Raw genomic sequence first — 14,084 nt, 5'->3', positions numbered from 1 at the left:
TCGGCCATTTTGCGGCGGCATGCACTAGCCAGCATGATAGGTCGAGGAGTTGCAGGAAGTGTGGGGAAGAGGGCCACCTCATCAAAGATTGCACCAGAGATCCACGGTGTATGTTATGTAGTGGGAAAGAGGGCGTGGACGGCCGGCATATTGCGGGAAGCAGCAGATGTCCGGTATATAGGAGGGAGCTGAACCGCTCAGGCAAATGAGATTGATACAAATCAAACTCAATCACTGTGAGGCAGCTCAGGACCTGTTCTCACAAACCATTCGAGAGTCGAATGTCGATGTCGCGGTTATTTGCAAGCCATACAGAAACTACGGCGGTGCGACTTGGGCGGTGGATACGTCTGGCAACGCCGCAATCTGGGCGTGCGGAAGACAGGCCATTCAAGAAGTCATGGCCCCCCCGACAGCCGGTTTTATAAGGACGAAGGTCAACGATGTCCATATTTACAGCTGCTACGCTCCTCCTAGTGCAACCTTAGCACAATATGAGGATATGTTAGACAGTCTGGTGTTGGATGCTAGAGACCGCAGCCCTAAAATCATTGCGGGCGATTTCAATGCGTGGGCCCTGGAGTGGGGAAGCCGATCGACGAACACCAGAGGTCAAATTCTGTTGGAGTCATTTGCGGAGCTGGACATCGTGCTGGCCAACGTTGGATGCGTGCCCACCTTTCGAGGAAGAGGGTTGGGTTCGATCGTTGACCTGACATTTGTTAGCACTTCACTGGTAAGGGGGATGACTTGGTAAGTGAGTGAGCACTACACCCACAGTGACCACCAGGCCATCTTCCTCCGCATTGGGAACCGGGGAAGTAGTCAACGACGCTCTGGAAGTGGAAAGGCTAAGGCGGTTTGCTGGTCTATCGGAGCTTTCGACGAGGAGACATTCCTGGCCGCATTGGAGGGAGCCGATGATCCGGATGGAACAGCGGTGGAAAGGGTCACACAGCTGTCTCAGCGTGTAACCGAAGCATGCGACGCTACGATGCTACGACGACGTTTGCACCACGGCAAGAGGCCAAACTACTGGTGGAACACGGAGACCGCTGCCTTGAGATCCTCTTGTCTCCGAGCGAGGAGACTTTCCCACAGGATAAAGAGAAGGCCGGAGCACCAGGAGCGTGAGGAGGAATATAGGGATCTGCGAAGCAACCTTAAGAAGGCCATTCGGAGAAACAAGCGGGAATGCTACCAGAAGCTCTGGATGGAGGCTAATACGAATCCGTGGGATACAGCCTACCAAGTTGTAATGAAGAAGATCCGCGGGCGAAAATCACCTCAAGTGACATGCCCACGGCTCTTGTTGCAAATAATTACACTCTTTTCCCGCAGCAGGAGCAGGACAAAAGAGAACTCCAACTGGCAGCTCAGCAGGACGTCTTCTCGATCCCTGATGTTACCGAAGAGGAACTTTGGGAAATCTGCAGACGTACTGGGGACGGCAAGGCTCCGGGATTGGACGGAATTCCGAACAAGGCTCTGAAGGTGGCGGTCAAGGCCAGACCAAGGTGGTTCGCAAGCACATTCGAATCGTGCATGGCGGAAGGAGTGTTTCCCGCCCAGTGGAAGAGGCAGAAGCTGGTGTTGCTACCGAAGTCGCGAAAACCAGCCGGCGTGCCCTCCTCATATCGCCCTATTTGTCTCTTAGACACCATGGGGAATATGTTGGAGAGGGTGATATACAACAGGCTGCTCCCGTTCATCGAGCTTGCCGGTGGTCTTTCAGAGCGGCAGTATGGGTTTCGGCGAGCCCGTTCTACGATCGATGCAGTAGCAAGGGTCGTGGAATTTGCTCGAAATGCAATGGCCATGGGCAAATGCTGTGGTCTGGTGACGCTGGACGTCAAAAATGCTTTTAACTCAGCCAACTGGGGCTGTATTAAGGGCGTTTTGGCCAAACTGGGTGTTCCTAGCTACTTGGCTCGGCTCATCGAGAGTTACTTTTCGGACAGACTTCTCTGGTACGAGACGGACGACGGGCCGAAGGAGTACATTGTGACAGCAGGTGTGCCTCAAGGTTCTGTATTGGGACCGCTGCTGTGGAACATAATGTACGACGGAGTGCTTGGCCTTCGCGTGCCGGAGGAGACAACGCTGATTGGTTTTGCGGACGACTTGGCGGTAGTTGCAATTGCAAAGCATCCCGAGGACGTGGAGCTTTATGCAAATGAAGCCATTCATACCATCAAGTTATGGTTACGAATGGCCAAGCTGGACCTGGCGGACGAAAAGACGGAGGCGGTCCTCATTACCAACCGTAGGAAGAACAACACGGTTACAATCCAGGTTGGTAATCGTGAGGTCGTCTCAAAATCGGTTGTCAAATACCTGGGGGTGATGATCGATGCCAAGCTGAGTTTCAAGGGACACTTGGATTATGCGCGAGAGAAGGCAGCAAATGCCAGCTCATCCCTTGCAAGGATGATGCCTAACGTGGGAGGACCGAAGTATAGTCGCAGGCTACTCATCGCGGGAGTGGTGAGGTCGATCCTGCTATACGCGGCCCCTGTCTGGGCGGGAGCGTTGAACCACGCTGTCAACCGGAGGAAGATAAGTTCGGCATGCCGGCCAATTGCGCTAAGGGTGTGCAGCGCATTTAGGACGGCGTCGACGGAGGCAGTGTGTGTTATCGCAGGAATGATCCCTATAGATCTTCTAGCGAGCGAAGCACATTGGCTCTACGAAAAACGGAAGGCAAATCCAGCCGAGGTGAATGCGGATTTCCGAAAAGCCATCAGGAGAGAGTTGTGTGGCAAGTGGCAACAACGATGGGATAACTCCGACAAGGGCAGGTGGACCCATACATTGATCCCGTGCATCGAGAAATGGGTCAACCGAAAGCACGGAGAATTGAATTACCACCTGACACAGTTCCTTACGGGACACGGTGGCTATAGGAAGTACTTGCATCGCTTCGAGTTGGACGAGTCTCCCAACTGTCCTGAATGCGGTGCTACACCCGAGGACCCGGAGCACGTTATGTTCCATTGTCCCAGATTTCTGCAGCGGAAAAGGAGGTTGAACAGCATCTTAGGGGCGGACATCGAGCCCTCCAACCTGGTGGAAGAGATGTTGAAGTCGGAGGAAAACTGAATGGCGGTAAATGAGGCACTAGCCGTGGTGCAGACAAAACTCCTGGAGTTGGATCGAGCTCGGAAGGCGGCGCGACGGAGACGTGACATGGACGAGCTGGTATAGCGAACCAGAGCCTCCCCCGCGAAGTAATACTTCACGGTGGTCCCGCGGGGAGGGGCGGAAGAGTGGGGGTGGTTTTAGTGGGTGTGAATCCCACACACTGCTGCAACCTGGCGCATAAAAACAAAAAAAAAAAAAAAAAAAAATCTCCAAAAAAACTGCAAGGAGCAGAACATTGCTATTCTGACTGACAGTCAAGCGGAGATTAAGACACTTAGGTCCAACCAAGTGTACTATAAACTGGTATGGGAATACCTTGAGAGACTAAATACGCTCGACTCGCATAGTAAGGTATGGATAATCCAATATCCAATAATGGTTCCAAGCCTAGTTGGGGTTGGAAAGCCATGAAGCAGCACTAGCCAAGAAGGGAGCAAAGACGCCTTTACACGTGCCAAAACCGTTCTGTAGAATCTGAAACGGGTTCATGGTTATAACAACAACAAAACAAAACAAACAAAAGTGAAGACGAACGGCTGAGGGAGCCAGTCCAGGGCGCTTATTGGGAGTACGAAGCCAAGCGCACAACGGACTGTTCAAACCTCACCAAGAAGAACCTCCGAATCATAGTGGGAATTCTCACTGGTCACTGCCGGCTAAACTACCACCTAGGGAAGCTAGGGATATATATATATAAGAAAACAAATGTTATTCCTTGAAATGTTTCTAATTTATTCTAAACTTGACTAATGGATATAATAAATTTTTTTTTCATTAAATACCGTCTCAGTACAGTACTGTTAAATGGATATCCTTTACAATATGATATAAAAAATATTATCCTAGGTAATGAACTTCCTAGTATCTAAAACGCGTTACCATTTCATTGGTCTGGCCAAACTATGTTTTCTATCCAATTCACGTAAGGATATACGCGAGTGTAGACACCAGGAACATTGATATTACCGCATGTGATGCCAAAGGACGTAACACCAATCACAGTGTACATGCAGTACAAATTCTGATGGTAAACTTGAAGTGGGCCACCGCTATCACCCTAGATTACCACTTTAAATATTTTCCACATTTTCTAATATCTTGTTAGGCATACTTACTTGGCAAGTGTCCTTTCTCGCAGTTCTTGAACCAGCACATAGTTGAGTCTCCTCCCGAATACCATCTTTTAGTCGTCGACTAATCTCGCTTGCGTATGTGCTGTTACAGTCTTGATGACTGAATTTCGTCAATATAACTTTCATCAGGTGACTTTCACCTTTCCTTGCTCCCCATTCGGTGTGACCCCAACCAGATGCAATTGCCTGAGTCTCAGGACCGCCGAATTCAGTTGGTAAACATGCTGGTCTAATGAATGGGCTCAACTTCACCTTCTTCTCCATTTTTACCAAACCTATGTCATTATATTTTGAACTGGTTTTGTAATCTGGATGTGGGATGACTTCGATGATTTTCAATGTTTCTGGTTCTGCTTCATCTTCCTCAGAAAGAATGTCTAATTCTCCCAACCGAACGTAATCTGGTTCACCTCTGGAAAACATACAATGAGGGAAGGTTACAAAATTCAGAACACAATTTCGAAATACTTACGCTCTTGTACGTAGACAGTGACCAGCGGTCAGAACGTACTGATCACTTATCAGTGTTCCACCACAAGACCACGCTACCGCATTACCACCCTGATCATAGCCCAACAACGCCATATGAGGAAATTCTCGCGGTTTCGCAAATTCACCCCCAACAATCAACGGTACCGTTTTATGACCACATTTGTCCACTTGTATCTTATTCTTTTCAGCATTCACGGCAAGACCAATCGAGTAAACATATTCGTATACAGCTTCAGTGTATTCCTTGCACTCTGTGAAACTCAAGGATATAAATTTGTTCAATGTCAGTCATGTCATTTTTTCTTACTGCGTTGACTTATTGGAGAGTCATCGCGAATCACCACTTCTGGAGTGGCCACCGGAGGGCGAGTGGGATTGGGACAGCAAACGACCTCATTTCGTCCTTCGAAACTACATCGAGTGTAACGACGTTGTCGGCGAATATCCGTAATCACAGATGGACAGTCATAAATTATCTTACAGGTTCCTGAAGCAGATGTCCTCTGAACTGTACATGGCTGACCTAGAAGTAAGAAATTGGATGAGGATGATTTTAGATTTTGTTCATCCCCAGTAGGGAGAGGGAGGAGAGAGAGTAGGGCATACCCTATTCAGTAAGTGATCTAGGGGAGAGAGAGAGTAGGGCATACAATAAACAGTATTCCAGAGATTATAGTTTAAAAAAGCAAAAAGCGAAGTGATCACCTCGCCAACCTACACAAGTGGCATTGTTTCAACTAAAGTTATGGTGAAGAGGAACGCCTAAAAATTGGACTCCCCTTCACAGATCAATCCACTCCCGACGACCATACTGCACTTAGGTAATGTCAACTCCTTCACATACTGGATCGATCATCCTTGATCTTCGCTGATATCCTTCACAACGGAACATAAACGGATATAATCCAATCAACCCAAGATATCTACCAGTTCATCCAGCAATCCCAGTAATTCCTGCAAATATCCACCGCAAACAACTTCCCGGCATCAAAACATGGATGTTAAGATCTTTATGTTGAACACCAAATCTATAGTAGGGCGGTCCAACTCGAAGTGCCTCCGACCAATTCTATATCGCAACACTTCCTTCTCATAAACACCCTCAAACCCTGAGATGTTATCATCGTCTCAATCGAAACCTCTGAGTTACGGTTTCCTTTACAGTCCTAGACAACGTTTGGACGTTGCCACCTATAATATAAGGAACAGTCGTTCATATTTTGAACACTTTCCAATAAGCAGGAATATAAATGAGAGCTCCAATCCAAACACTTTCTCCTTTCTTGAAGCCATCCCTATTATTAGAGACCACGAGTCCATCATCTTGGACATTCAACTCGCAAATCGAGTCAGCTCTCCCACAACTTCACGAGATGCCTGCCCTCCTCCTCTACAATTCTACGTCAAGTACCCTTAGACCGACCCACTTGCCGGTCAGTTCGGGAGAGTGGGTTCCACTGCTCAGCGTAGGTATCAATATAATTGTTACCTCCCTTAATGTATAACCTATCCGCTGCCACTTCTGCCAGCATTGCCTCCGGGGGCAGGCCTGTGTGTCGACTAAATTCTTCGTTTGAAATAGTATGAGGCCAACGTGCTCCGGTTACACGTCGCAGTCAGGTGTTGACGAAGGCTTGGAGTTATCGAGTGACAGTAGTGGCCACTACTCATGTGCTACTCCCATATAGCAGTAGAAGAAGAACATTAACACAGAACAGTCTCAATTTGATCTTGGTATTGAGGCAACAGCATTTCCAGAAACCACGCTTCCTAGATATACAAACTGTTCGGCGGCTTCATTGCTCTCCCCGTTAACGCAAATAGGACGAATACGATGACCCATCAGACTGCGAACCTAAACCCAAAACCATCTGGCCAAGATCAAGGACCTGGTGAGAGAGCAAGCAGATCTCTTCAATATAGTCAAGGTGTTTGGCGAAGGATTTCATATTCCATTGAACTGCTCCACATCCTCCGAACAAAACAAAACGAAGAACGTCACCGATAACAAGAAGAAATGATATCGATAACAAAATGCAACCCTGGGGGACTCCGCTTTCAACTTCTATTTAATCGGAGAATTTATCATATTTTGCTCTGATTACAGCTGTTTGTTTCTCTGGAATGCCCTCGTTCGTAGAGCACGGAGGCTTTCTCGCAATCCATTACGAGCAGGTGAAGCAAAAATTTAAACTCCGCGCACTGTTTCAGAATGATGCGTAGGATCTCGATGTGATCAATACAGGAGGATCGGAAGCGGAAACCAGCTTGCTCTCTATCATCGTCATTATATATTGTATATACGTCTTCTATGCTTACCCTTCTCACATATACGAAAAATTATTTGACATTTTGTCTGAACTCCTTACTGTCAGATTCCCTTCCCTCCCTCCCTTCATTTGCGGAGATTTTAGCCCCCCCATGCTCCTCTGACCTAATCATCCTTCCAATTCCTTTCAACAGTCTCTCCTATTCTTCCCTTCTACTTCCTTCCTTTATGAACACTTGCTTTCCCTTGAATTTCAATGACACCAAAAAGTCCTTGGATCGCATTCTCTCCCTCTTCTTTTCGAACCTCCCCGAACGTCACCTCTCTTTATTTCCTTGCACATCCCCGTATGTCGAAACTGACGCTCACCACCCCCACTTGAATTTGAAGGGGAGCTTCCCCCGCTCAAACTCCAAAACTACGCGTAAATCTCCTAATTTCAATTTCCACAACTTTGACGGTCTCAACTCAGCTTTAGCGTCTTCGACGGGGTACACATATTAAGCAATTCAACGGGTGATCAAGCTCTTAGCACCTTTTACAATATCCTATCTGATATCCTCTCCCGTTATATCTTTTCTTCCCCTGTTTCCCTGCATTCGTACAAAACTTGATTCACAACGGAGATCCTTCTTACCATTCGCCTGAAACATGCACTGCGGAAGAAGTTTCCTGTTTCTAAGAATGACGCAAACCTTGCTCATTTTAAGGCTATGCGCTTCACTGTAAAGTCGATGATTACAAAAGCGCATAAAATGTGCTTGTTAAGCGTTGAAGCCGCCCTTGCCCGTGGTAACTTGAAATCCTTTTGGTCACACCCTCGCCATTGCCGTATTCCCACCCAATCTCTCCCATCTTCTACCAGTGTTGCTGACTCCACTGCCAACAATCCTGCAACCTTCTCTGCACCTACTTCTCTTCAGTGTTTTCTCCCTCGGGCCCTCCACCTTCTACACCTCTCATAACTGCAGACTGATCCGAATCTCTGGCCATTCCTTGGCCTTCCTTGGTTGAGTTCCTCATTGGTAATCTTGATCCCAATGTCGGACCTGGCCCCGATGCGCTTCCTAACCTCTTCCTCTTTAACTGTAAAAAACACATTTCCCTCCCCCTGAGTATAATCTACAACAAAATTTTAGAAGAATTCTACTTTCCCCATCTCTGGAGAGAGGCCCTTATCATCCCTATCCTCGAGAGCAAAAATCCTTCTCTTGCTGCGAACTATCTCCCCATTTCTCTTCTCTCCTATTGCTCCAAAATACTGGAAAGATACATCAACGACTGGCTGATCGCGCACATCGGTCATTGTCAAAGAGCAACATGGTTTCGTGAAACATAGATCTATGCGGATTTGCTATTTGCTTAAGCCCTCCCCAACATCCTTTTCCTATCTTATCAATGGGCAACTCCTTTCACAACTGACCTCTTTCAAAGACCTGGGTGTAATATTCGACAACAAACTTCGTTTCAATTCACACTTCGTTCATCAGTAGAGCTGCCAAAATGTCTGGTTTTATCCGACGTTCCTCTTTCGACTTTAATTCAACCCTCCTTAAAACCCTTCTATTTCCTTGTCAGAAACATCCGGTAGTGTGGACGTTTTTGATGTACCCTTCGCGGAGCTCGAGATTTACTTCCACAGAACCGGAAGGCAAATGAACATACTTCAAATAGACGGTATCCACTTGCCAAACAAAACACAGTAGCGTGTTCAGGAGACTCAGGGGAACAATTTAATATAAGATCACTTTTGAAACCGCCCTCGTAGTATAGACAGGATACGAGACGAGTCTTCGGACGAGAATGGTCTTCTGGATTCTTCGCATCCTGTGTGGTGTGTGGTTCTATTGCGTGGTGGTAGGCGCGGAGCAAGAACTACAATAGAACCAGGCTCTAGGATTCAAAGAACAGTCCTGTCCGGCAGATGTCGTCAATGGACTCATGCACCTCCTCCCCCTGGAGCTCCAAATTAAAGTACTGTCAAACTACGTGAGTCTGAAATTTGGGCAGCGAACGTTGAGAACTTTGACCATTCCTAAAGAACTATGCCGCACACAAGTGAGCTTGACCAGGGATTTGCTGGCGAGTTCCTAACTAATGTGTGTGGAGGCTGTGTTGCAAGATTATGATACAGAATTCTTCACCTATGGATCAAAGAGGGTGTGTGGAGTGAGTGTAAGGGTTTTATCTCTTTTGTAGTAGCCGAAACGTACGATCTACCAGGCTTCGCTAGTGTTTTCCATGCGGGAGTACTGACCATACAAGAATCCTGTCGATAATCGGGGTACAATCTGAGCTTAAATTCTACAACAGCCATTCTGAGTTAAGCGGCCATTAAGGTCTTGTATTTCGTGCCGACATCTTCCAGGCTAATGGGGCAGTACAGGGACCCGCTAAATAGTCTGAGCGGAACGCTTGAAGTCACCATCCAGTGGGTTTTCGATCATAGTAGCAGAGAAGAGAATGAGCGGGCTGGTGGATTGACCAAGCGAGGCTCCGCTCTTGGCAGCCCCTTGGTAGGCATAGTCTGTATCCTGCTGGCGATTGCCAGGAGCGAAATCTACTTGTGCTACTTAGCAACCGTTGACTTCAAATGACGAAAGATCACCACCTACGCTAAGTTAAAGACGATCTGCAAATGTGTGCAAATGTGTACAATATTTCAACTGTCTCCAACGGTCCAAGGCGTCTAAGCGAACACGCCACCAAATTCGGGGCAATTCGGATTGCCAAAGCTGCGGAGAAGAGGGAGGAACCCTGAGGCACTTCTCTTGCGATTGACCAAGCAGCGGACATTAGATAAACCATGCTGTGAGAAAAGCTACCAACTGACGTCCGACGTCAAATCTTGATACAAATCCCACTGAGATTTGAACCGCGACCTTCCCTACGATAGCCGCTAACGTATCCGGTTGCAACAAGGTTGCGTGGGCGCATTGTCGCGCATTGAGAAGTTGCAATCCATTATCGATTACGCAAAGCTTGCAGCGCAAGGAACCACAGAGCTTCGACTAAAACAGTTCCAAGTTCCGGGGGTCAGCTGGAGCTATGGTGGTATCCACTGGTACCAGCCGGCCTTACATCACTCACCCATTCCGAAAGTCTGTTTTAAACAGCATACACTACTTATCCCACTGAGGAACAACCGCTACCGTTAAACCGGTGACACAGCCGCATGTTTAGCCATCTGTCAAAACCGATTGTAAGAATTGGACGTGTTGTTGCAATAATTGTCAGCGATCAAAGGGACTCGTCATGTGACTACATCAGTCGGGTCCTTTGCGCCGCCATCATCTTGATTCGAGCACGTTCATCTGGATCTTATCATTATGCCTTATTGCGTAGGGCAACGCTACTGCCTGACCACGGTAGACCGTTTTTCACGTTGGCAGAAGCAACACCAATCCCCGATCAAGAAGCCATCACAGTTGCCAGAGCGTTCCTTGACCCATGGATCTCTAAGTTTGGCATACCACCTCGGATCACCACAGATCAAGGAAGACAATTTGAATCGAGGTAGTTTCAAAAACTCAGAAACCTGAACTACAGCATACCATCCGGCAGCCGGATGGTGGAGCGTTTTGACAGTCAACTCAAAGCCGCAATAAGATGCCACAGTAGCCGCTGGACAGAAGCATTGCCTGTCATGCTACTAGGCATTCGCACAGTTTGGAAGGAAGTTCTCGCCGCAAATATAGCAGAAATTGCGTATGGTCAGCCATTACGCCGCTCAAAAACAGAAGAGGATTCTGGAGCCGGAGTCTACCTCTCAAATAAAAGCCAGAAGTGGACTTTTCCTTCGGGACAATATGCAAAGGTTTTTCAAGCCGAAGTTTATGCGATCCTAAGGGCGGCAAACTGGGTGATTGACAAGCGATTGTAAGGCAGGTGCATCGCAATCTTCAGTGACAGCCAAGCTGCATTGAGGGCGTTGAGCAATCCTTTGATCACCTCGAAAATCGTTCTGGAATGCAGAGACCATTTGAACTCTATCTCTAGATTCAATACGTTGGAACTACTCTGGGTACCTGATCACTGTGGCGTACAGGGAAATGAAATCTCGGATGCTTTAGCGAAAGAGTGATCAATCTCCCCTATGCCGGGACCGGAACCAACAATTGGAGTATCAGTAGCATTGGCTGAGTCTGTTTTCGAAAACTGGAAACATATCGGGCGATCAGTAGAGCGGATAAGTTCTATCTATCAAAGTTGAAGTTGCCGGACGTATCATTACAGTATCCATCAATCGCAATGACCGACGATATCGAAGAAAAGCGGATCTCGGACCAACAACAGGAAGCCTTCGTGGCAACGCCCACTCCCGAGAGAGACATACGAAAAATCGTTCAAGCTCCCGTTCAACAACCTAAAGTGGCAAACTTAACGAAATCTGACAGATTAGTTAGATTTTCTGATCGTTACCAGGGAGACCTTCAATAATTTAAGAATAACAAGACCACAGATTCCCAGCTGGCATTACGACACGACCAGCTGAACCATCGTCTGAAGCAGGTCGTAGTTTTGACATTTGTTGGAAAGGTGCGGAGTGCGGGGAGTTGAAAGTGACCATTTCTTTCACGGATCCATTGTCAAAAACTATCCAACCGAAAAATCTGGAAAAAAATAAAGAGGCTGCCACCATATGGTGCCTAGGCTCCGAAATAACCTCCTTACCGATATCTGTTCAAATAAAGTTAATAATAGTATATAACTACAATTTTCAGTAATTGGCTGCAAACCCCCCTTAAGCTTATCCTAGAACTACAAAATTTTGCAGCAATGTAGGTTATAATGTAGAGCATGATCCTACCAGGGTAGAAATCGGACTATTATGGCGCAGCAACATTCGAAATAAATTTCTTCTTTTTATTGAAAAACACAAATACTTTGTGTTCTTGCGTGGTTCTTATTAGGTAAAAACAAATTAGTTTATCCTTGTTGGCCTCCACTGCCATTAAAGCCAGGGCGGTGAAGGTTTTGCGGTGAACGAGCAATCCTAAACGAGCCTTGCCTTTCACAATACAATATGGGACACTCTTTTACGGCAGAGTGCAGGTAAGAAGGGAACCAACTCAATTGGGTCTACATCGTGGGCGATGACGACCAATTGTGCCTTCTTCTGTTCAACCAATGTTGTCACGGGTGATCTCGTAACCCTTGGCCTTGGCTTCGGCGATCTTCTTCAATCGCGGTCTCTTCGCAAGAGCCGATTCTGGTCGGTACTTCTCCAACAATTTGAAGAATTTCACGGCTGTGGGGTTATCCAAAACCTACGTGAATTGATTGATTGGTGGTGGAATCTTCAAACGTTTCTAGAGTACAGCTTTTTGCCGTTGAACACGAATGTATTTTGGCCATCTTACAAATCCTGATAAATCACGGCGTGGTTGAATATCCTGGCCGATGCCAAAGTTTTTCGAAAAGCGGGTTGACAATTTTCTTAACCACAGGCTTTTTCACAGCCAACGGTGCCGGGGCGACCTTCTTGGTCACTGGCTTCTTCTTCGGTTTTGACTTCTTAACAACCATATTTCAGGATATTCAAAAACCCGATGAACGTAAAAATTGCAGATATTTTGCGACACTACAAAGAGAGCTGCCTTCTTTTCTGCTGTCAAAATGTAAAAGGCAAGGCTCGTTTAGGATTGCCTGTTCGCCGCAAAACCTGCACCGCCCTGGCTCTAACGGCAGTCGAGACCAACGATAGGACAAACCTAAGGCTAAGATTGTCGAAGCTGTGAAGACGAACTACAATGACCGTCATGATGAAATCCGCAAACATTGGGGAGGCGGCATTTTGGGATCGAAGAGTTTGGCTCGTATTGCCAAGTTGGAGAAGGCGACGGCGCGCGAATTGGCGCAAACACAAAGATAAGTTGTCCCTGCTGGACAAATTCAAGATTTTAAATGTCAATATCACGCCGTCATCACGTGACTGTCAGCTAGAATAGCAATCTTCCGCCCCCCGTAGTTCCTTTGGAGATCATCAGGGTAAAAAGTCTATATGCATCTATGGAAACTACTTGCGTTCTATCTTAAGCACTTATTCGAAAGTTTTATGGAAGTTTTCCTGTCTCCTCTGGTTCATATGTATAGTTGGAAAGGTATACTGACTAGTTGTCTAACCATAGCACTTTACACGGTTTTCCATCTAATTGAACTGTAATTTAATGTATATAGCATAGCATAGTTTTCGAAACTTATTCGCGGGTGACGACTATAAAACCATTCAATGCTAAACAGTTTGCACACTTGCCCTGACATCAATCATGAGATATAAAAAAATATAAAGTCGGGTTTTTTTGAGAGCGGTACTCTCACTAACGAACCACAAAAGATAATCAAAATAACATAAAAAATTCGCTTCGAAATCTACACCCCCATGCGTGCAAAAGATTGTTTTTATGAACTCAGCGATGGAATCTACTATCTTACATGTCTCGCATGCCCAAACATCTCAGATTGTCGGTGAATCTTAGAATTCACAAATGTTAAGTGCTACAGGTAAACTACCACGTACTCACCAACATATTGTCCAAAAGCGGTTCCACAAAACACAAAAATATAAACAAAAATTGTACGCAAAATCATGGTAGATGATCACAATTTTCACCAACGACGTAGGCACCTAGCACTGCTGCTGAGAATACTAGATTCACTGTAACTGGCTTCCGAGAACCTATTAATCCGAAGACGGGCGTCACTACTGACTTTCTGGGCTAGTGGTCAGCAGCTTCTGTATTGACTGAAGCACCGCCGATGTAAGTGAACAGGTTGCTCCGAAGTCACTACTGCGGTATGATCTTGATCTTCGTAGAAAAGCTGAAACGCTAGCTTCCCAGCTGAGACAATCTGGGGTGAATCATTGGGGATTTACGAAAATTAACATTCATAGACCAGTTCTGCATACTAGAGATAGTCAGTTTTCTATTCAATGGCAGATTCTAAGAATTTCCAGCCACGGCTATCAAGATCATCTGTTATCAGCACAGAAAGCAAGTTTGGTTATTCAAATGGCTTGTTTTGTTTCTAGTATGGGTTTTGCA

The 14,084-nt window shown here is 46.5% G+C and overlaps 1 protein-coding gene across 1 annotated transcript; it reads right to left on the bottom strand.

Annotated features, from left to right (window-relative positions):
• Window positions 1-3,855: 3,855 nt before the first annotated feature.
• On the bottom strand, window positions 3,856-13,836 carry LOC119659526 (serine protease snake-like). Its single transcript, XM_038067662.1, has 5 exons — window positions 13,563-13,836; window positions 5,077-5,292; window positions 4,750-5,020; window positions 4,260-4,689; window positions 3,856-4,201 (listed from the first exon to the last, which is right to left on the bottom strand). The coding sequence occupies exons 1-5, from the start codon at window positions 13,627-13,629 to the stop codon at window positions 4,028-4,030; spliced, it is 1,158 nt and encodes a 385-aa protein (XP_037923590.1). The 5' UTR covers window positions 13,630-13,836; the 3' UTR covers window positions 3,856-4,027.
• Window positions 13,837-14,084: the final 248 nt, after the last annotated feature.

This window comes from Hermetia illucens, chromosome 6 (genome assembly GCF_905115235.1).
Source record: "Hermetia illucens chromosome 6, iHerIll2.2.curated.20191125, whole genome shotgun sequence".
In the NCBI taxonomy this organism is placed as follows: Eukaryota; Metazoa; Arthropoda; class Insecta; order Diptera; family Stratiomyidae; genus Hermetia; species Hermetia illucens.
This window is presented reverse-complemented; position numbering and strand designations above follow the sequence as displayed.